Source organism: Procambarus clarkii, chromosome 19 (assembly GCF_040958095.1).
Source record: "Procambarus clarkii isolate CNS0578487 chromosome 19, FALCON_Pclarkii_2.0, whole genome shotgun sequence".
Taxonomy (NCBI): Eukaryota; Metazoa; Arthropoda; class Malacostraca; order Decapoda; family Cambaridae; genus Procambarus; species Procambarus clarkii.
The window spans coordinates 21,498,335-21,521,830 of record NC_091168.1 but is presented as its reverse complement, the minus strand read 5'-3'; the positions used below and the strand labels follow the sequence as shown (position 1 = coordinate 21,521,830).

General features: G+C 42.7%; 1 protein-coding gene across 10 annotated transcripts in view; it reads left to right on the top strand.

The window, feature by feature from the left end:
- LOC123757522 (peptidyl-glycine alpha-amidating monooxygenase A) overlaps positions 1-23,496 on the top strand; it is a 59,096-nt gene that overhangs the window by 1,969 nt on the left and 33,631 nt on the right. For 5 of the 10 annotated variants that reach the window (XM_045741236.2, XM_045741233.2, XM_045741235.2 and 2 more), the window contains exons 2-6: positions 17,723-17,922; positions 20,614-20,768; positions 21,088-21,300; positions 22,341-22,408; positions 23,080-23,207. In XM_045741236.2, coding sequence (XP_045597192.2) covers positions 17,761-17,922; positions 20,614-20,768; positions 21,088-21,300; positions 22,341-22,408; positions 23,080-23,207 — 726 coding nt within the window. In that variant the 5' untranslated portion in view covers positions 17,723-17,760. Of the gene's footprint in view, positions 1-4,427; positions 4,568-17,722; positions 17,923-19,823; positions 19,949-20,613; positions 20,769-21,087; positions 21,301-22,340; positions 22,409-23,079; positions 23,208-23,496 lie in introns of those variants that run through there. The other 5 variants (XM_045741234.2, XM_069327106.1, XM_069327105.1 and 2 more) reach the window with 3 other exon arrangements.

Below are 23,496 nucleotides of genomic sequence, written 5' to 3'. Positions count from 1 at the left end.
GTTCCTTTAGCATGACCCCTTGTTTTCTTTCCTTCAACCATTGTTTTCTCCATTCTAATATTTTACCATTAATTCCATGAGCCTGTAATTTCCTTGCCAGTCTTTCATGTGGTACCTTCATCGAAAGCTTTAGCAAAATCCATGTACTGTATACTACATTCACCATATGTACAATCATTTATGAATAAGGACTTTGATTTTATTTTAGATTATATAGATTGTGGTAAATATTTTGAAAGTAGATTTATAGTACCTTATTTAATACTTACAATAATAGTAAACACAATTGGCTTAATTAGAAGGAAGCAATGTTTGGGATTTATGGTACTTTGTGTAACATATATAAATGCCTACATGGTGTTAATTACCTATTTCTTTGTTTCTCTTTTTCAGTTGGATAAAGGAAGTACATATGATTGCATTTAGGACTGTTTATTTGCATGGGACGTTTCCTTTGGTTGACTCTTAAATGGAATATCAAATAGATACTGTATTATAAAATAAATAGTGAGACCTAAGAAAATAAATTACTGGTAACATTGATTCCAAAATGATATACATACAGTATCTATATACTGGTGTATACTGGCAGTAGGTTTTCTTTTGAACATGTCTCATTGAATATGACCACATATTCTTTATTTACTATCTTCTGATGTAGGGCTTCTATCCCTCTAACTATTTTTATAGCATCAGGGCTTAGCTGAAAGAGGAGTTCTTCATCTATGTATCTATATACTGTATATGTTGTACCTGAAGGCCAGAATGCACTACTTGGGCTAGTATGCAAGACCCAATTAGCCTAACAAGCCGAGCTTTCCTGAAATTGTGTATTGTATATATTTCTTATGGAATGATGAATCTTTCCATTATATACAGGTATTTTTTTTAATTGTAATTAAAACTAATGTAGAAATATGACCTAATCGAACCTAACCTACCAAACCTAACCTATCCTATTCTAACCTAATTATTTCAGTAATTCATGTGCTTAATAAAGTACAGCATAATAATATCAAATCAAACCAATTTGATTTTTTATACATACACAAATATATATGCTAGATTAGTCAACGTAAGAACTGCCTTTAGAAACTTGTGTAAGGAATCGTTCAGGACCTTGTATACCGCTTATGTCAGACCAATTTTGGAGAACTGTATGTAGCTCCAGCCTGGCATCCATACTTAGTTAAACACAAGACAAAGTTAGAGAAGATTCAGAGGTATGCCACTTGACTAGTCCCAGAACTGAGAGGTATGGGCATCAAGGAAAGGCTAAGGGAGCTGAACCGCATGTCCCTGGAAGAGAGAAACTAAAGATAGACATGATAACCACCTACAAAATTCTCAGTGAAATTGACAGGGTGGATAAAGACAAACTATTTAGCACGGGTGGAACACGAACAAGAGGACACAGGTGGAAGCCTAGTACCCAAATGTACTAGGCTTCCACCTAGTACATTTAGTACTAATGTCTCTGTACTAGTACTAGTATAGAGACATTAGAAAGAATTTCTTTAGTGTAAGAGTAGTTAACAAATGGAATGCATTAAGCAGTGATGTGGTGGAGGCCGACTCCATACACAGTTTCAAGTGTAGATTTGATAGAGCCCAGTAGGGTCAAGAATCTGTACACCAGTTGATTGACAGTTGAGAGGCTGGACCAAAGTGCCAAAGCTCAGCCCCTGCAAGCTGTACTAGGCGAGTACGTATATGCATATATACATACATAGGGTTGGGGGGGGGGGGGCGGCTCGCAGCCGAGTGGACAGCGCTCTGGAGTCGTAGTCCTAAGGGCTGGGTTTGATCCTCGGCAGAAGTAGAAACAAATGGGCAGAGTTTCTTTCACCCTGGTGCTCTGTTCACCTAGCATTAAATAGGTACCTGGGAGTTATACAGCTGCTATAGGCTGCTTCCTGGGGATGTGTGTGAAATATATATAATAGATATTGTTGAGGAAATATAAAAATTGGTTAGAAAGGCAGGGTCCAAGAGCTAATAGCTCGATTCTGCAGATGCACATAGTAAATACACACACCTGAAGGTAAGAGAGTTAATAATCGAAAACCCTAGAGAAGTTGACATATTGGCATTGCAGGTCTGGAATCAGGATGATACTGATAATTGTAAATGCCTACAGCCCACCAGCAAGCAACACATGGACAAAGGAGGAACTAGATGACAAATGAGAAGGCCTCATGATGATCACAAGTGAGATTGTAGTAAGGGCAGATAGAGCCAAGTCATGATTGTTGGTACTGGGAGATTTCAACTTAAATGCAATAGACTGGGAGGCCTACGAAGCAAGAACGTAGGACATTTGGACAGGCAGATTTGTAAACCTCATTCTAGAGACATTCATGTATCGACACGTGAAGCAGTCTACAAGAATAAAGGAAGGGGATGTCCCATCAATACTGGATCTAATATTCTTCAGGAAAAAAGAGGAGCTATTTGACATCCAGTACCTTCCTCCCTTGGGAAAAAGAGTGATCATATCCTGTTGAAAATGAAATATGTTTGCGATATAATCTAGAAGAGAATGGGGACATTGAAACGTTGACAAACTATTTAAAGAGATGACACTATGGGGAACTTTGAAGATTCTTGAATGAGTTTAATTGGACAGACTTGTTGCTAGGCAAGGAAGTAAATGAGATGTATGCCAAATTTTGCGAAATATACGATGAAGGCTGTGGTAAAACAAAGGCATCACCCAACTTGAAGCTTTATTGATCATATAATTGCAGCGTAGTAACCTGCAATAAGACAAGCCATACGGTTTAAGCACCGTATATAATAAAGAAATTACATTTTACCAACCTTAACGCAAGCTCGACCCGGCTGACCTGACGATCAAAACACCAATGGTCGAGCACTCGAGCGAGCCTCCAGCCGATATGACATTAGCTTCGCCCCTATGCAGTGGCTACGAATGTATGACACTTTACCACAAAGGCACAAAAACATTCATACCAAAACAGATGCAGGACCAGAACTCAGGATTGGTTCAACAAAAATTGTGAGAGGGCCAGAGAGGAAAAGACAAGAAAATGGGTTCAATATTGGAAGAGGCCTAACCCGCAAACATATCAGCATTACAAACAAGCAAAAAACAGTTACACAGCAGTGAGGAGAGAGGCAGAAAGGAACTTTGAGAAAAGTATAGTGGACAAATGTAAAACAGATCCAGGCCTTTTTCATAAATTCATTAATTAAAAGCAAGCTGCATGTAAAAGAGAAAATCCAGTGATTGAAAATGGGGAACAGGACTGTTAAGAATAAAAAAGAAATGTGTGAAATTCTAAATGAACAGCTCCAAAGTGTGTATGTACAAAATGAGGATTTCAGAGAGCCGGGCCAAATACCAGTTCCAGAACACGCCATAGAATACATAAGAGGTGTCTCAAGACGAAGTGGAAAAATACTCATGGAGCTAGAAAGAAATAAAGCGGTTGGACCTGATGGAGTTTCACCTTGGGTGCTGCGAGAATGTGGAGTTTAATTGAATGCTGAGCATTCTATTCCAATTAATATTCCAGACATCGTTGTGCACAGGAATCTTAGCAGATATATGGAAAAAGGCAAACAGTACCAATCTTATAAAAATGGTAGTCGAGAAGATCCTCTAACTTATAGACCCGTGTCATTAACAAGTATGGTAGTCAAAACACTAGAAAAAATAGTTAAATCTAAATGGGTTGATCACCTAGAGAGTAATGACAATAACGGACAGACAGTATGGTTTTCGAACAGAAAGATTCTGTATAACGAATCTACTTAGCTTTTATAACAGAGCCACAGAGATACTACAGGAAAGAGGTGGTTGGATTGACTGTATCTGGACCTAAAACAGGCTTTTGATAATAGTCCCACACGAGAGGCTGTTCTGGAAACTGGAACATGCTGAAGGGGTGACAGGGAGACTTCTGACATGGATGAAAAAATGTTCTGTCAGACAAATGAGGGCAGTAATCAGAGACAATGTATCAGACTGGAGGAGTGTTACTAGTAGAGTACCACAGGGTTCAGTTCTTGCACCGGTAATGTTCATCATCTACATAAACGACCTACCAGGATGAATACAGAATTATATGAACATGTTTGCAGATGATGCTAAGATACCGGGGAAGATGAGACGCAGATGATTGTGAAGATTAATAATGAAGTGAATGTTTAAAATAATGAATTTATATTACAACAATGAAAGATACAGCGTTGAAGGGTCAATTAGTTGATTTAAAATATACCATTATATATAGGAATACTTTTACTGAATAGAGAGTTCATCGTAGGTGAACTTGCCCAATAAATTAGGAACTCGCTCGGAGGAAAATTAAACCTAAATGTAAAAGGAATAAGTGTATTTTATAGATGTATAATGGTGCATGCGTACGTGGATACGTCCACGGGGCGTGTGAACAGTTAGTGGGTGGAGGCGAGGTGGCCGGCGCTGATGTGCATCCAGTCTGTGGTTGACACCGCTGGGGAATGCAACGCTACCACGCTCTCCCCCTTCCTCCACACGTTCACTGAATTTCCAATTCATCTCCACACCTGGCCGAAGGTAACGCTGGTGGTTAATTTGGTTACGTGCAGGCATATTGACTATGCCAGGAGTAGCAGTGCTGCCTACTGCGCACTTAATTAGTGTGAATTAACATTTTTGGAAAGATTGTTGGTGTTTGCGTGACTTTGATCAGGTGCGGCGCGCGTCAGGCAGTATTATGAGGAACTCGAGTGGTGTTGAGTGCGTGGTAAAGTTGTATTGTTGGCTCGAGCCCGTAGATAACAATGAGGCACCCAGACAAGCCGTCTCCCCCTCTGTGTACACACACACTTGTGCTAGGTTATCGGGCAGGAAGTTGGTATCTAAGATATAGTTGGTATCCAAGATGACCTGCCCGAAACGCTGCGCGTACTAGTGGCTTTACAAGATTGTAAATACTATGCTATGTATTCTCACAAACCCAATGTACCTTCTTGTATATAAATAAATAAATAAATATAAGGGATTGGGATTCTTGAAGTTGAGAGTGGCATGAAGTTGTCAACTCTCTCTCTCGGTGACCTTGTACAATATTACCTGCAGTTTGTTTACTCTCACCACTGTCTTATGCTCTGACAATGTAAGTATTGTACTGCAACTCCATACTGTCATATTGCAATATCTTCCCCCTCGACCCCAAGTTTACTAGTGTAGGCAGCAAACTAGCCCCACAGTCCTGGTGTTTCTTTGATGCGAGTTTGCGATATTAAGTGAACACCTTAGCAGCTCTTTGACCTATACTGTGCACGGGAGCGTGTTAATAAAAACAAAAATGCCAAGTCATGTATTGTAGTAAGAACCCAAGGATTTCCATTATCAGCATTCTAGCGTCAGTTTTAAACCCCATGTTTTACCATAGGCCTAGTGATAAAACGTGTGCTGTGGTAATTCTTTTTGCAGTGAGTTGAAAAGTTCTTTTTTTTACATCAGATTTTTTTTGGCGCGGAAAGGTGACGAGGCGGAAAGTTGGGAATATTGTGTGGCATTGTGCATACGTGGTGGTGGTGACGTCACAGGTGTGTAGCACCACCTTCACCTCCCGACCCCTCACCTCCCCCCACTGCCCCAGTTCCAGCTTTTCTCCCCCATTTTGTCTCCAGGCCTTCCGTGCTGCCCTAACTTCTAGACTTGCCTGATCTCATCAGTTTCCCCCCACCTGCCACCGGGCCTCGTGTTTGTGTTTACCCATTTTGACTGCGGAGTAGCGAGATCTAACTCTTAATGCCCCACCTTCTAGCCGTTTATACCTGACGCGCTTATTTCCCCTCTCAACATTAATGTTTTCATTATTGTTCTTTTTTAAAAGTCGTGGATGGAATTGGCTTCAGCAACCTCTTCAATGGTTCTACTTGACGCCCACCCGTACTAGGAACAATAACCTACTTACATCTATCTCTTCGACTCTGTTGCGTGTCCAGCTTTCACTGATGACCCTTGTCTTATCTCTCTTTAATTTAAATGTGCTTCCTTTATCAATTTTCCCCCAGGATCATGTACATTGCTATATCTCCTCTGATTTTTCTCTTCTAAGGTTGAGGGCGAGCTCCCTCAACCTGCCCTCATATCTGAGGCCTCTCAATTCTGGTACTAATGACCCCGTCTCACGTGGTGGTCACACGTGCCACCCCGGTCTCACTTGGTCACACGTGCCACCCCGGTCTCACGTGGTCGCACGTGCCACCCCGGTCTCACGTGGTCACACGTGCCACCCCGGTCTCACTTGTCTCAACCTCACGATGCTAAGTAATGACATCACTAATGGAATTTTGTGGCGCAATATCCATAAAATGCTACAAGAGCATACACTAATTAATCATGCATTCAGCCGAAAACGTGTTTAGCATTCTCCAATTCTTCACGTGTGGTTATTACGCATGCTTGGATCAGTGTGTACTCGCCTAGTTGTGCTTGCGGGGGTTGAGCTCTTCGGTCCCGCCTCTTAACCGTCAATCTACTGGTGTACAGACTGTGTGTGTGTAAAATTAGTAACACTAGTATTGACCATAATACTAGTGGTCAGTAATAACAATAAGTATTACAAACTTATAATAGAAAATGGGGGAGTAAGTAGACTTCAATTAGGGTTACGATAGTACATTCGGGGTCATTCTCGACTTGTCGAGCATTCTGGGTTCGAATTCCGGGTGGGACAGAAATGGTTGGGCGCATTTCCTATCACCTAATGTCCTATTCACCTAGCAGTAAGTAGGTACTCAGGAGATCCTGGGGAGGGTCGGTAATTCGGCCCTGGGAGAGGGGGGGGGGGACCTAGATATAAACCTAACATATACTGTATGTATAAACTGTCTTTCGCTGACATAATTATTATTAATTTAAAGATGATTATTTAACATTTAGACATTTAACGATACCTTATAAAAGATAACTCGACCCCTCAAGGGCTACACACTAAGCCTCTAGAGTGAATGGCAGGCACTATGGCATGTTCATCTTGGTGGCCTAGAGGTGAGTACTCATAGGCTTCACTTTAGGCTTCCGGAGTTGATGCAAAGCGCTATGCCCTTGTTCACCTTGGGGGTCTAGGGTGGAGCGTTATGAGAGGGCATCAAGTTTACTGTTGTATAAATATAGCTTGGGGACCATACATGCTTTACACGCGATAAAGCATATTGGTTAGGAGGGCAGAGGAGGAAGAGGACAGAGGCTGGGAATTACCGCCACCAGCCTCCGGCGCTGTCAGGTAAAATGGTCGGGATTTCCTCCCCCGTGTACGACGCACCTGCCACGTACATATTCATGGCTCCTACTGGTTATCCCCGTGCGGTTATATTTAGATGGCTTATTCTGAGGTTTGTATTTAACAAAAGCCTTCACAGTTGAATTGAAATTGCTAAGGCTGGATGGAACACGCGCGCCGCGTTAACTTTCTGGCGGTATAAAATACGTTGAGTGACCTTGAACAATATTGGTATCTGTTTGACTTGCAGCTGTGGCGTCACGCAGGTGGTCAGCGACAGCTGATGGAACTGGAACGGCTTCGAATGTGAATAATAAAATGTTGATGCTTCTAGTGATGAGACTGGGTGAGGTGATGTGTTGAGGGCACTTGATGTGTCGCGCTTCTAATTCTAAACGTGGGTGGCATTAATTATAAAGGGTCTGGACTTTCCTTACTGGTTTTTATCCGTCCTCGCGCCTAATGCGTCTCATTTTCTACGAGATCTACCGTAATGTTGACGTTTTCCATGCATCGGCCTCAATAGGTTAAGTGGGTTGCTTGGCCTTGTACGTTTGCGGTTTGGCAAAATAGTTATATTTTTGTACGGAGTGGCAAATATAGAGAGCGGGCTGTCACTAGTCTTTTTCAAGGACGGTTCATATTTTCTCTAAGTAACATTAAAAGATAAACTTTTTCAGATTGTGGCAGGTTTCCTTGGCTGCACAAGATCTCTCAGAAACATTAGCATGACTCGTTTTTCATGCCAGTTATTATTTTAAACCGAAGTATACCTAAAACGATTCTTTATTTTCGCTTAAAATTATTCTTGACCATTATTAGAGAGTCATCGGCCGCTGCCTCAATACACGCATTCATAAGTGTACGCTTAATACAACCGTACAATTTTAATTATATTTACTGAAAATAAAGGTATTGTAAATGTACATTCTTCAGGTTTTAATTGACACAGTAAATGAAAATTGTAGTGTCACTAATTGTCATTCATTGACACTACACACGGGTTATCAAACCCGCGTGTAAAGTTCAGCGAGGTTGTTAGTGTGGGTGGTGGTGTGTCAGCTTATGGTGGGCTGGAAAAAGTTAGGTCGAATAGACAGGAGACATCTCCCGTCACGCAGGGTGCAGTCACACCTTCACAGATCTCCAGTATCGGCTCTTGATACTGGTAATGGCTCAAAAGGGCCACCACTTACGGGCTATTCATGCCCGTACCACCTTTTAGGTGGCTAATCTTTATCAATCAATCTAGGTCGAATACTTGCCTCGCACAGGAGACACGGTGATAACGAAGTTAGGTCGTACAGGTTAAAATGCCTTAAAGTTTTTCACAGATTAAGGAGCAAATCAAGGAAAAAAATACTCCCTACCTACCTTGAGGCTACCTTGAGGTGCTTCCGGGGCTTAGTGTCCCCGCGGCCCGGTCGTCGACCAGGCCTCCTGGTTGCTGGACTGATCAACCAGGCTGTTAGACGCGGCTGCTCGCAGCCTGACGTATGAGTCACAGCCTGGTTGATCAGGTATCCTTTGGAGGTGTCCCAACAAAAGTCGCCACAGTCAAAGTAGTGGAAGAAGTCCACTGCAATATGGTACGAACACGCCACTGGGTACTACTCTTTCAAGCCTGGCAAAATGATATCCAGAGACATTACAGTAGTCATACACAGACTTGGTTACAAGTGCTGCTGGGAGGTAATAAAACCAATAGTCTCATATCTGTGGAACAGAAGCGGCGGCGCCACTATTGCATTACTTACTGGAATGTGAAGCAACTGAAGCTCTGCGCATTAAACTCAACATTAATCCAACGACAGCAGCTGCATTAGGTACAAATTCCACAGCAACTACAATGATTGTTGACGAGTGTTCCATTCGTCGACAGTCGAATGGGACACGGTGAACATTCTGCATCTACATCCTCCACCAAGATAATGTTATTAAAACAAGACTAAAACCAGTGCGCTAAAACAGAAGCGAAAAAGAAACGGGGGGGGGGGGGGAAAGGAGGAAACCCCACCTCCATTTAAAACTATGACGCAAATATCACAGTAACAAGGTTATCGCAAATAACCGAACTCGATTTCGGGTTCACTATAGCCCGTGCTACATAGATATTTTGTTCTGAGTAGCTAAATCTAAAACAACAACAGTTAGGTTATTCATTGTCGAACCATTTTGGGCGAACCTACGTTTTCATAGGCTGTGAAAACTAATGGTATAAATGTTATTAAATAAATTAACCTATTATGGGAGGACGCAGACTCGCTTGTGATAAAGGCTTTGTGTTTGGGGACGTAGAATGTGTCGTGGAAATGTAAGTTTACAGTTAGCAGTCGTGCTCGGTGGAGCAACAGGCACTCCAACTACCAGTTAGTTGGTAGTTACCGTCATGCACTGTAGTGATGGGCCTCCCCAACTGTTTCCTTCAGCACTACTGTTAGTTTCCCCTGTCAGTTATTTGCCCAGTAATAGACAATCAGCGGGCGGGTCAGCCAGAGTCTTAGCGCCGGAACGGACATGGCTAAAAACAGCCTTTAGTGTGGAGGAGACGACAACGCTGACGGCAGCGCCCAGCTAGGAGTACCTCAGGATAGGAGTAGGGCAGGATAGGAGTACCTCACGGTACACCTATCCTGCCCTGGGGTGGACCTCCCACACGCCACGGTATACCTATCCTGCCCTGTGGTGGACCTCCCACACGCCACGGTATACCTATCCTGCCCCTGTGGTGGACCTCCCACACGCCACGGTATACCTATCCTGCCCTGTGGTGGACCTCCCACACGCCACGGTATACCTATCCTGCCCTGTGGTGGACCTCCCACACGCCACGGTATACCTATCCTGCCCTGTGGTGGACCTCCCACACGCCACGGTATACCTATCCTGCCCTTGTGGTGGACCACCCACACACCACGGTACACCTATCCTGCCCTGTGGTGGACCTCCCACACGCCTTGGTATCCCCCTGTAATATCTTCGTCTTGTCTTCCATCAATACTGTCGTCGCTGCATATTGGAACGTCAGGAGACAGTGATCGCTGGCGTCTATTTTTACTTTACCGGTGAAATATTCATATCGGGGAAATTCGCTTAAGAGCGTCATGTCGTGGTTGGGTAATTTACCAGAGTCGCCATCTTTGGCGGCCTCGACGAGGACAAAAAATCAGGGACTTAGTCCAGAATTTTCTAGCTATGTGCACTTTTTAAATGCGGTTCAACACAGCAGAGATCTAATCATTGTATTGTCAGTGATAAGGTGTAAAATGACAAATTGCCTCAGGCTGGGACGTGTCGACTTGAACGGCAGCATTGTTGGTAGGTATAACTAGAGAGGTTACTTGCCTTATCAGTTTGGTTAATTATGCACCCCATACCAGTCCTGAGTAGTCATCCCGTCCTCAGACCAGGCTCCTTAAAGCGGCGTCCGGTCCCTTCCACTTCCATCAAATTTAACATTGATTGCTCGTGTTGTTTTAGATTCAGCTACTCAGACCAAACAGTTCCAAGCAGCACGGGCTGGAACCAGTGTATTGTCGTGAGCAACCCGTCCTCGACTCTTAAGTCCATTCCATCCCGCGGTCGACCCCGCAGACGCAGTCATAAACTTTTACAGGCTGTTCATTCAAAACGGGAATTTTCTCAAATATAAATTAATATTATAATATATTAATGCATATACGCATAGGTTAGATTAGGTGTTTAGGTTCTGCTGCCAATTATTTGTATTTGTAGAACGCGGATGAAACATTTGCAGAGTTACTAATATTAATTTTGCCCCAAGGTAGAGTTTATTGGGCAGCCTCACTGTTCCTATGAGGGAACATACCGGTTTAGCAGCATGGACAACCCCCCCCCCCCCCCAATAGAAAGAAAACTTGCTGGGTTGTTCATCCTGTCACTTGCCCAGACGCAGCTAGGACCTGCTGAGCTGTCAAGTGGACAGACTATCAAACAAGATGATTAGCATTTACCAACCGCCAAACTTACGCCATCTTGCTGGTGCCTAGTGGAAGGGGGGGGGATAATTTTAAGAACAATATCAATATTTGGCAGTGTTAACCAAACTCAAACAATGTGGGGTTTATTATTCTACACATTTCTAATGCCGCCGCTTCAACGAACCTGGCTTGAGGACGGGTCAAGTATTTTCCATTCATAAATAGTTTGGTGGTTGGATCTAGCAAAGCATTTGGCGTTTGTTGACGAGGACGGGTTGTTGAGATATGATATAGTGCATACATATAGTTCAGAGCAAGGCCGCGAATTCCATAATAATAAAGTATAATTAGGCGAGTATTGTGATTTACGGCATGAAAGACTTTTCTCGCATTAATGAAGATGTCAACTGGGAACGCATTTTTGTCAACAGATTCACAAAATGGTTTTATTAAGAGTCGCTCGTATTTAACACTCACTCGTGCTTTTCCGAAATATTTCCTGCAGCGGGAGGGATTGTGAGGTTATATTCATTTAGTTTAATATGGCTTTTGATACAGAGCCTCACCAGACGCCTTATAAACGCACGCTGTATTAAGGGGTTATTCTAAGTGGGTTTGCTTATTTTAAGGTAAAAGATTTAGCAGAGTTAAGACCGAGTGGGGACTGTTGTGTGTCCCCCGGGGCTATGTCCTGCACCTCATGTTTAAATCATTTAACGATTTTAGCAGAGGACTGAACAGCAATATTTACAAATTTTCAGACGATTCAATAATAGGCCGGGAAACGAGTTTGTCTTCAGAGGAAGACAAAACTCGTTACTGGACGAGCTTGGATTAGCTTTTAAATTGGACGAAATCGTGACAAATAGTTTAATATTGAAAAACGTGAGGCTGCTGATCTTCTGGAATAATAATAATAGTTACCTTAAGGCAAAAAATGAATGCATTAATGCAGGGAACAAAACGCATCGTATACTGGGACTTGTCTCTGACGTTAGCAACATAACTATTATTCTACACCTTTTAATTTGTCCTTGTTAGGGCCCATTTACAGTATTCAGCTCAGTTTTGGTCTCCGTACTATAGAATGTACATATATTCGCTTTAATGTGTGTAAATGGGATGACAAACGTAATTCCAGTTAAATAACTGGAATGTTAATTCCAGTTATTGCAAACTTTCCTTGGGGGAAGACCTGGGTAAATTTTGGTTTGGAAATAGTTGTTGATTGATGAAATAGTTTGGTTGGATATAAATAACAGCTGCCTCGTATGGACCAATAAGGTTCATGATGTATGGAACACACACTGCCGGGTAACAGAATAGATCTGGGTGAGAGAACAGTTTTTTATGATAGTTTCAACAATATTTAACGTCATCACCAGAGTACCAGTGAAGCCACGTGTTAAGAGCAACGCTTTAAATACTTGTGTTAATTATATAAGTAGATGCTGTTGAAATAGAGGCAAGAGCAGCAGAACCAGATCCATTTACAAAGAGTATTGCCTGAATTTACCTGAGCTACTATCTAGTGGCCTCGATGGGGGCATGAAGCCAGCAGCTCGCCAAAAGTCCTCCCAATTTCTCCTAAATGGTATATCTATAAAGCAGGATGTCTGTTCAGTATTACAGGCTCAGATGCTTGGCGCTAGCCTCGCAAATCTTTGCAGGGTGACTGATGGGTATAGGGGGATAGTCATAGGGGGGTCCGGTATTGATCTCCATAACCTTTAAGGAGGGTTGGGTCTACCCCAATGCGCCCTTATTAAGTCGGTATATATGAAATGTTCAGGGCAGAGTCCGTAGAGTTTTATAGTTTATTCTAATTCATATATTTAGGTGTCACTCGGGTGGTACCTGGGTCGACCCCATAAGGTTGTACCATTTAAGTGTTGGGAGCTCCAGGAGTCGAGCAAACCTCGACCAGTAACAGTGCAGAACACGACAGCAGCCGCACGAGAAACTGCAAGAACCAACGGGTCAGAAATAGCAAGAATGAATAGCATATGGTCAAGAATGTTGAGCAAATGGTCTATAAATTCTAAGAATGTAGAGCAAATGGTCCAGATATTCCAAGAGTTTATTGCTGCTGGTCCAGAAATTCCAAGAGTTTATTGCTGCTGGTCCAGAAATTCCAAGAGTTTATTGCTGCTGGTCCAGAAATTGATCATTCAGTAATTGGGGGATATGGTTGTAAACAGGTTGGCACAGTGTTCATGGAAAACTAAAGAATTAAGACTAAAGATGTCCCTCAGTACCATAAATTCCAAGAACATGTGCAGGAGAACCAGCTGCTGGGGTAGCGGTAGCAGCAGCAGCAGCAGCAGCAGCAGCAGCAGCAGGGAGGGAGGAGTGGCCAGGAACTTAAAGCTGTGATACCATACCTCGGGAGGCGGCTGGCTCACGTGGGTCAGCTCATTCATTCACCATATTGCTTCCTCAGGCCCGCCCGCCCTCCCTCCACCACCCACGTTCCTCCCTCCCTCAGCACAGCACGAAAATGGAAGATCTGGTCAACTTCTTTGCGTGATATCCAAACCCTTGAATATATAACTGATATAAACACGAGCGTGGCAGATTTTGAAAGTGGAAATTGACAGGCCATGCAGTCTGCCCCGGGTACAGACTCGTCGAATTTAATATTTATAAACAAAATGCAAAGTGCCAGCTAGCACAGGCACTCGGTATAGTGTGGAGGAAGGGCTTGGACACGGGGGAGATCACAGATGCACTTAAATCAGCAGACATAGCCCCTCTACACAAGGGAGGGAGTAAAACATTGGCTAAGAATTATAGGCCACTTGCACTAACGTCCCCACATAATAAAAGTATTTGAGAGAGTGATCAAAGAGTCAAGTCACCAGTTTCCTGGAGACCAATGACCTCAATCCAGGCCAAAATGGATTTAGAGCGAGAAGATCGTGCTTCTCACAGCTACTTAACCACTACGACAAAGTCACCGAGGCATTAGAATAAAAACAAAACTCAGATGTGTTATACACTGACTTCACAAAGGCATTTGATAAATGTGACCATAAAGTGATAGCACACAAAATGAGGTCAACGGGAATAACAGGTAAAGTAGAACGGTGAATATTAAATTTTATGTCCAACAGAACACAGAGGTAACAGTCAACCAAATAAAATAGTTCGGTTAAAAGCTCTACCTCAGGGTACAGTCCTTGCACCACTGCTTTTCATTATTCTCATATAGGATATAGACAAAAATACGTCACAGCTTCGTATCATCCTTTTCAGATAACACAAAAATCAGCATAAAAATTTCCTTTGCTGAAGACATTGAAAACCTACAAGCAGATTATTAATAATGTTTTCGACTGGGCAGCAGAAAATAACTTGATGTTTAACAGTGATAAATTCCAGGTACTCGGGTACGGTAAAAATGAGAACCTTAAACAAAATACAGGGTACGAAAGAAAATCAAATCTGCCCGTAGTAGCTAAGCATCATGTAAAGGATCTGGGAATAACGATGCGTAGGGAGTATAACCAAGCAAATATTTCTTCTGCCAGAAAAATGCTAGGATGGATTACGAGAACCTTCAAATCCAGGGATCCCATCACAGTGGTTGTATTATTCAAATCACTTGTGCCATCACATCATATGACGCGTGCTAAATTTGTCTACAATAAGTGGCAAGTCCTTGTGCTGTCGGGTGGGCGTTCCATGCCCCTGATGGAGCAAGGGGATGGCCACTATTCATTTACTACTCGTATTCCTGTCATAGTGGTTTAGTGCGTTTTCCTCGTCTTACTTCTCTTCCTTCTCATTCTCTTCTCTTCATATTCTCTTCTCTATCTTTCTCATCTGTTCTTTCCGATTTCCTCACCTCTTCTCTGCTTGATTCTCTCCCATCTCACTCTTGCATCCATCCTCTCCCATCTCACTCTTGCATCCATCCTCTCCCATCTCACTCTTGCATCCATCCTCTCCCATCTCACTCTTGCATCCATCCTCTCCCATCTCTTGCATCCATCCTCTCCCATCTCTTGCATCCCTCCTCTCCCATCTCTTCTCTTGCATCCCTCTTCTTTCTGATCATCCAATTTCCCATTCGATAAATTGGAAATCGACATTCTGGGACATAATTAGAAATCGTGCATTATGGCGGGTGGTTTATCGGGGTGTGGGCGTAACATTGTCCTATATGGCTGGCACATTAAAGGCAGGCACAGCAATGTTAAAAACAACGCCAGACTCGTTAAACTCGTTCATACAGAAATAAGGAAAGCAGAGCAAACTGTGAAGTACGTACAGTGGGGGCAAGCCAAGACAAATCTCGTTTTTTTTTCAAATATATCCAACAATGATTAGGGCAAAGACCAAGCCAGGTAGCCAGGCAACCAACCAAGCCAGGGGTGTAACCCACCCCCCCTCCCCCTGGGTGTCGGGAGGTGGGTGTAGACCACCCCCCTGGATGTAAGGGGGGGGGGGTGTAGACCACTCCTGGGTGTCGAGGGGGGGGGGGGTGATTTCCGTAGAGTTGTCATTGAAAAGACAAGAAAAGTAAGAGGGATAAAGGTAAACACACAATAACCGACCATCTGACAGACCTATTCAGTTGTTTCAGTGCTTCTGGGGTGGGGGTGGGGGTTAGTGGACGAAGGGGGTGGGGGACGGTCAAGGTATAGAGAAACAAAGATAGAGATTTATATTCAGTATACAGATATAAATATATAACCCTTCTTCCCTCCTTTTTTCCACCTCTCCCTGCTTCTTTTCCCCATTTCCACTTCTTTTCCCCATTTCCACTTCTTTCCCCCTATTTTATCACCACTTCCCCTTATTTTACCTCTTCCCCTTGTCTTCATTTCATCCCTCCTCTTCCACCTCATCATCCCACCTCTCCCCTCATCATTACCCCTTCCCCTCATCATTACCCCTTCCCCTCATCATTACCCCTTCCCCTCATCATTACCCCTTCCCCTCATCATTACCCCTTCCCCTCATCATTACCCCTTCCCCTCATCATTACCCCTTCCCCTCATCATTACCCCTTCCCCTCATCATTACCCCTTCCCCTCATCATTACCCCTTCCCCTCATCATTACCTCCTTTCCCCTCCCCCTGTTTTGCCTCTCTATTCGTCTCCCTATCTCCATTCATTTTTCCCTTCCCCCCCATTACTATAACCATCTTCCTTATTCACCATTTTCATCGCTGTAACCCCAAATGAATTTAGTTATTTTCAATGTCAAACTCCATGGGGGAAAACACATCCGTGATTTCATTTTAGACTTCATGAATATCTCACTGGCAGAAGGGGAGGGGGGGGGGGGGAGTCTTACAGGCTGATATTAAAGTATTTAACTTAGGCCAACCCCAACTAGTCTGGCCCATCCACTTGGGGTGGATGGTAGAGCGACGGTCTCGCTTCATGCAGGTCGGCGTTCAATCCCCGACCGTCCAAGTAGTTGGGCACCATTTCTCCCTCCCCCCCTGTCCCATCCCCGACCGTCCAAGTGGTTGGGAACATTCCCCCCCCCCCCTTCCCATCCAAAATTTCTTATCCTGATCTCTTCCAAGTGTTATACTGTATAGTCGTAATGGCTTAGCGGCGCTTTCCCCTGATAATTCTTCCCCCCCCCCCCAACAAGTCTGTCTGTCCTGTACCCCAGACCATTTCCCCTGCAAAGTTGGATGAGGCTTTAGTATAGATACTATACGAGTGAGTCTGTCCAAGGTTGAAGGCCAGATGTTTGGGGCTGTCCTCCCTCAAATTTGCAGGGGTGTGAGTGTAGCATATGGGATGGACATAGGCTGGTTGGGATCGACATGAGTTAAACACTTAGAAATATTGGCATTTATAAAGACTCCCGAGCAATTTTGTTTTGGAGTCAAGAGTTAAATATATGGTGTGATGTATTCCCTCTAGAGGGTTTAGTGATCATATATTTTGAGACCCATACCATTGTTTCAGTGCTTCTAGATAATAGTTTGAGGGAAGGGTGGGGAAGAGGTAGAAAGATTTGGAAGAGGGTGGGTAAGAGACCCGGGTGCAACTGGGGTACCCTGCAATGTACATAAAGGGAAATGTCTGTCTGTCTGTCTGTCTGTCCGAGGTTGGAGGGGAAAAGTGGTGAGGGTAGGGAGTTGGGGGTGATGGTGGAAGAGGCAGAAAAAGTGTGGTGGAAGAGTGGGGAAAGGATGATTGGGAAGGAGACAGACTAACCCCGGGCACTGCCGGGTGTCCCTCCTAATATATACACACATAATTGGACAAATGCTACTTTTGCTTAGCAGTACATAGGGTGGACGGTACAGCGATGGTCTCGCTTCATGCAGGTCAGCGTTCAATCCCCGACCGTCCAAGTGGTTTGGCACCATTCTTTTCCCCCCTGTCCCATCCCAAATCCTTATCCTGACCCCTTCCCAATGCTATATAGTCGTAATGGCTTGGGGCTTTCCCCTGATAGTTTCCTTCCTTCCTTAGTATGTAGTACTGTGTGTGGTTTTTTACCAGTTATGTTTTCTAAGTAATGTGTGGAGGTTTAACTTAATGGTGTGTTGCAGGCTGTAACAGAGAGAAGACCAGTGTCAAGATATTAAGGATGCCGAGCACAGCAAGAACAACAGTAACGCGCCTGGGGTTAGTGTTGGCTGCCTTGCTAATGCTTCCCCGGGTACTGCCTCACACACTGACGAGGCGAGGAGAGCCCTCCCAGGCCACCTACAAGAGAAATTTTACAATGCCTGGAGTTAGCCCAAAAGTGGTAGGTGGTGTTGGTGTTAGTTATGGCTAGGTTAGGTTTCCGTTTCCTTTTTTCACTAAGGTTCTGTAAAATATGTAGCGAATATCAAATTGCATTAACTTGAAGCCAACAGCATATAGATATATGATATATGATATGATATAATTAAGCTTAGAATTGAAATTGGAAGATATTTGTAGTAATTTTTGAGTGAAAAGCAATACCCAATGCCTTGAAATTGTATATGTTTGTGGTTTTGCCTTGGTTAATGACCTGGATCAGTTCTGTCAACATTTCTGATGTTACAGCATGGCTTCATATTGTATATTGCTTCCCCCCCCCACCCCCCCACCCCCCACCCCCCCCCACCCCCCCCACCCCCCCACCCCCCCACCCCCCCCACCCCCCCACCCCCCCACCCCCCCCACCCCCACCCCCCCACCCCCCACCCCCCCACCCCCCCCACCCCCCCCCCCACCCCCCCCCCCCCCCCACACACACACACACACACACACACACACACACACACACACACACACACACACACACACACACACACACACACACACACACACACACACACAACCACAACCACCATCCACACTTGGTTACTCACTCAGCCATGCCCTCCTGCCAGTCACGCGGGGAGTCTTGCGAGCTCGCACCAGTGACACCCACTTGTGTCACTAACACACTACCCACAACAACCATTCCCTCCCCAGTCACTAGCACACTACAGGGGAAATAAACTTGTCAGAAATGTGACCACATGAAGGGGGGGGGGTGGCATGGAGGTCAAGCTGGGGGGGGGGGGGAAGAGTAGTAGAAATTAAGAAACCAGAAAAAGAAACCATTGTACAAGTAGACTGGCTTAACATTAAAGGAAATACTGGATCAAGAAATCAGGGAATTCTTGCAGAAGAATAATATGGGTAAGAGAATTCAAAGACATTGGTTTGACATGGTGTCTTCATCTTCAGGAAAATGAAGCACAAGATAATGGAAAAAGTATTGGGGAACTGAACATAAGAAAATTACAACACCTACTTTGAACACTTCTGCAAATTCACATGGTAAATGATATATAATCAAAGAGGTTAATGAATATGTGAACCCAGTGTTTAAAGTAATTAAAGCCAAATCCAGTAAGGTGAGCTCAGAATGTCGGCTGAGGACACAGCCACCCGTTTTGTTTTTATAACATAAGTTACCTGGAGCATACCTGGTGAGGGTTTCGGGAGCTGTTGTTCTCCCTGAGCCTGGCCAGAGGGCAGGTTCGGAGGCAAATTAATGTTTCAAATTAATTTAGTGTCTATAAAGCACACCTGTGCTTAATGATGATTATGGTTCAATACACAGCTGCCATCATCAGTGATCACCTCCACTACAGCTAGCTCGTCTCTTGCTTTCATGCCTGGAGTAGTACAGTATTTATTTGCTACAACTGCCTCAAAGATATTTCACTATTTTCACTCATTTACATGAAGTATTATCTGTAATGCTTATATCACTATGATCCTTCAGTGTTGCCACACAGCACATTTGCTCTTTAAAACTGTGTTCCTGCATAGACTACAGTATTTTTAGTATTTATTATTCATCAGTTATATATGAATTATGATGTCTTTTTCTTTTTAGTTATATTATTTGCCCCCCCCCTCTTGTTATTGTGTGAATGTTTGTTTGTCTGGCACTGAGCCACGGCGGGAGAAGAGGTGAGGCCCTTCCTGGGAAGGGAGGGTCATATTATGCCACTGAAAATACAAATGTTGCTAGGGTACTTATATTTGTTTTTCTGGCAACATGATAATGTGGTTAAAAGGTAGTATATAATTTTGTTTTACTGTACATGTATTTTATGTCACGTAGCTGGAAGATGACCGTGTATTGCTTCCTGGTGGTGGTAGGCCTGTGCACGAGATGTAAGGAAATTGTCATACCCTGTGCAGTTGGTCGGCAAGTGGAATGCATTAATGGAAGATGTCCATGAAGCCATTTCCATCTACAACTTCAAGAAAATATGATAAGAACTTGAACGTTAAGAGATGTAATTAACATTCCAGAGGCACAGGTTTTATGTCTGAAAGTGTTTGCTGCTGCTATTAGTGTTTGTTTACTGCTGTAATCCATTACTGTATTTATAGTAGGAGTGTTTGACTCTTGCTTTCCTCTCCCACCTAGCCAAACAGGACACGGCCATATTATTGTAAAATTTTTAATTCATTTTATTTATTTTTAGTACATTGTTAATTTATTACTATGATTCCCCTCCTTTCTGTCCCTCCCTAAATTCTCCTCCTACAAACTAGGATTTCTCTCCACCTATTAAAGATGTCACTGTGATCTGGGTGGAGTGATTATAGCAGAATCATTTCACGCAACTCTTGATTGTTATCTGGCCCACTAACCCGCTACCTAACTGAGTCCATGTGTGATACTAATAGTGTGTGTGTACACATTTCTTTTTTATTCACAACTTATATTTATTTGTGTGTGACACTTACTTTATTATAAGTTTTGTTTTCATATTAGTGAGGAAAAAAAATATCACTTATTTTCTGCCACCCTATTCATACTCTACTTTGCCTTGTTTACCTCGTTTCTAGTTTAATTTTGAATACTCCTTTCTATTGTTTCTATATTGATACTATAACTTATTAAGTACTAATCAAGTTTGTTTTGAATTAATGTTTTTTTTTTTTAAACTTTCAGCATGATTCTTACTTGTGTACAGCAGTAGCGCTGGATGAGAACGTTGAGGAATGGGTTGTCAAGTTCGACCCTTTGGCTTCAGCTAACAGAGCACACCACATGTTGTTATTTGGTTGTTCTGACGTGGATAAAAATAATATGAAGAATAGATATTGGTAAAGCTACTTTCCTTCCTGTTACATAATGTTTAGCAGAAAATTATACTATATTTTGCAGACAGGACACAGGGAAGACAGGACAGGACAGGACACAGGGGGAGACAGGACAGGGCACGGGGTGAGACAAGACAGGACACGACAGGCAGGACACAGGGAAGACATTGTAATACAAATGCAGTTTGTAAAGCTAAAATCCTCTGAAATATAATAGTTATACAGTACTATTAAAGTGTAGTTTTCGGACAAATATCAAATGCACTGTTCGTATACTAAGAAAATAATAAAAAATATAATAATGCAAATACTTTCAATGCAGGGACTGTGGTCATCATGGTGTATGTATGGGTGGAAGAATAATGTATGCCTGGGCTAAGAATGCTCCAGCCACAGTTCTTCCAGAAGGTGTGGGATTCCGCATTGGTGGTAAAACAGGAATACGGTATCTCACACTCCAGATCCATTATGGAAGCCCTCTGCCAGACGGAGTAGCTGACCATTCCGGCCTAGAGATGGAACTTACACATCAACAGTAAGTTTCCAGGTCACTTTAATATTTATCAAAGTAATCTTGGGATGGACGGTAGAGCGACATTCTTGATTTGTGCAGGTTGGCCAACTGTCCAAGTGGTTGGACACCATTACTTTCCCCGTCCCATCCCAAATCCTTTTCCTTGCCCCTTCCAAGTGCTATATAATCATTATGGCTTGGCATTTCTCCAGATAGTTCCCTTCCCAGGTATTAGTTATCTAAGCTATTGTTCCAGTTGCATAGTTGCTATTACACCATTTAAAATTCTGATTGAGCATGGATTTCAATGGAAGAGTTAAAAGAAATAATATTCATTTTGATCATGGATTTGTTTCTATTTATAAAAAATTATAAAATTAGAGCACAGGGACATCATATTTTTTCTTTTATAATTTAAACTATTATCAATCTCTTAGCTCATTAAGATGTTGACAACGTGTTAGTACTATGTGACAGCTTTTGTTTTCACAAAATGTCTGTTTCTGGGCTGGGCCTCAGTAGGTGCCTAATGCATTGGCTCTGATACCCCAGGTGCATCCAAGGCCTCTGGCTTCTTGCAGCCCTTCCAAGCACCAGGACCATTGCACTGGATTTTGCTCGAGGTGTTGTACTGTACTGCTTTCCTTACAGATTTGTACTTTATCACTGGCGGGATTGTGGCGCAGCCTCCTTGAGCCATGCAGAGGATTTTGAGTCATCATTTTGTTCCCTCAAGACATTGGGCAAACTTCCACTGTTTCCATGTTTTCTTTCTTAATCAAAATATAGTTGGGCAAATTTATTCCATTTTGGGTTCATCTGACATCCTATCTCACCTCACCTCTGTAACCACACCCTAGCCTTATTCCTGATGTTGTAAGCAGGTCCAGAGGTCTGGTAGTTTTGTGAATGTGTGCACAGTACAGAGCCAGTTCACTGAAGTTACTCAAGTAACTAACTTACCTAGTAAGGACATTCAGTACAGTACATTCATTGCTTGATTTAGTGTACGACTTCTCATATAAATTTTAACCTTTTTAATTGATTGATTGTCTTTGCAGACAAAAGTACAAAGCTGGGATATACCTACTAGCAGCAGGTGGTGTAGACATCCCTCCATACACTGAAAGTAAGGAATCATTCAAGTTATCATTAACTCATTTTTCAAGCATTTGTTTGGTGTCCCATTGTCAGGAGCAGGGGAACCTGTTAGGCTTATTTAGGTTTCTTGAGGCTGGCCTTCCATAAGATATAACTATCAGGTACAGTACCTATTTATTGCTATATGAGCAGAGACATCAGGTGAACTGTAATGTGTCCAAACATCTCTGCCTCAAAAACAGTGCTGTGAATCTTTCACTTGTTTCCTGAAAGTGTGTACAGATATAACACAGTTATGAGGAAATACACAACTGGGGGACTTAAGAAATGTATACACTAATGGGGAGGTTTGTAGAGAAGAGTTAAAAATAAAGTTGGCATTGATAATCTTATCTGGAAAGGTTGTGTTAAAGAAATTTTGCCACAATGAAATGGATTGCTGTTGACTAGGTCTTGTGGAATTTAGCTTCACAAAGTAAATCCTTGTATAACACACTAATATTAGATTTGTATCAAACCTAATATCTAGGTGTATTAGGTACAGGTGCATGTATTAGGTTTGTAAATTTTAGGTAATAGCTTGAAACTGAAGTGGAAAAAAATATTATGTAAAGGTGTTTATTAATAGTTTTCTGATTCATTTATTTATTTATTTTTTGAAGATTGTGAATATTAACCAAGAATTTTGTATTTTTCCAGAAACGCATGCTGATTTGAATTGCGCAATTGGAAACACAGGCGAGCCTTCAGACATATATTTATTCGCTTACCGTGTTCATGCGCATGTCCTGGGCACAGTCATATCTGGATATTTGTTTGATTCAGAGGTAAGATTCATTTTTTGAGGATGCATTTATATATTCACCTAACTGTGTATGTGGGGGTGGAGCTCCAGCTCTGGGTCCTCCCCTTTTAATCATTGTATGGTGTGACATGCAAACTTGTATATGGAGTTTGCCACTATTATTTCCGTTCTCTTGTGCATTCAACTTCTTTGTTGTCGTCTCAAACTTGTCAAACATTGCACCCATCTATTATTCTCTGTCAGTTCAATATTTAAAGTACCTTTATATGTTGTGACTATACGATTGTCTTAATTCCTCTGTGTTGAGATTT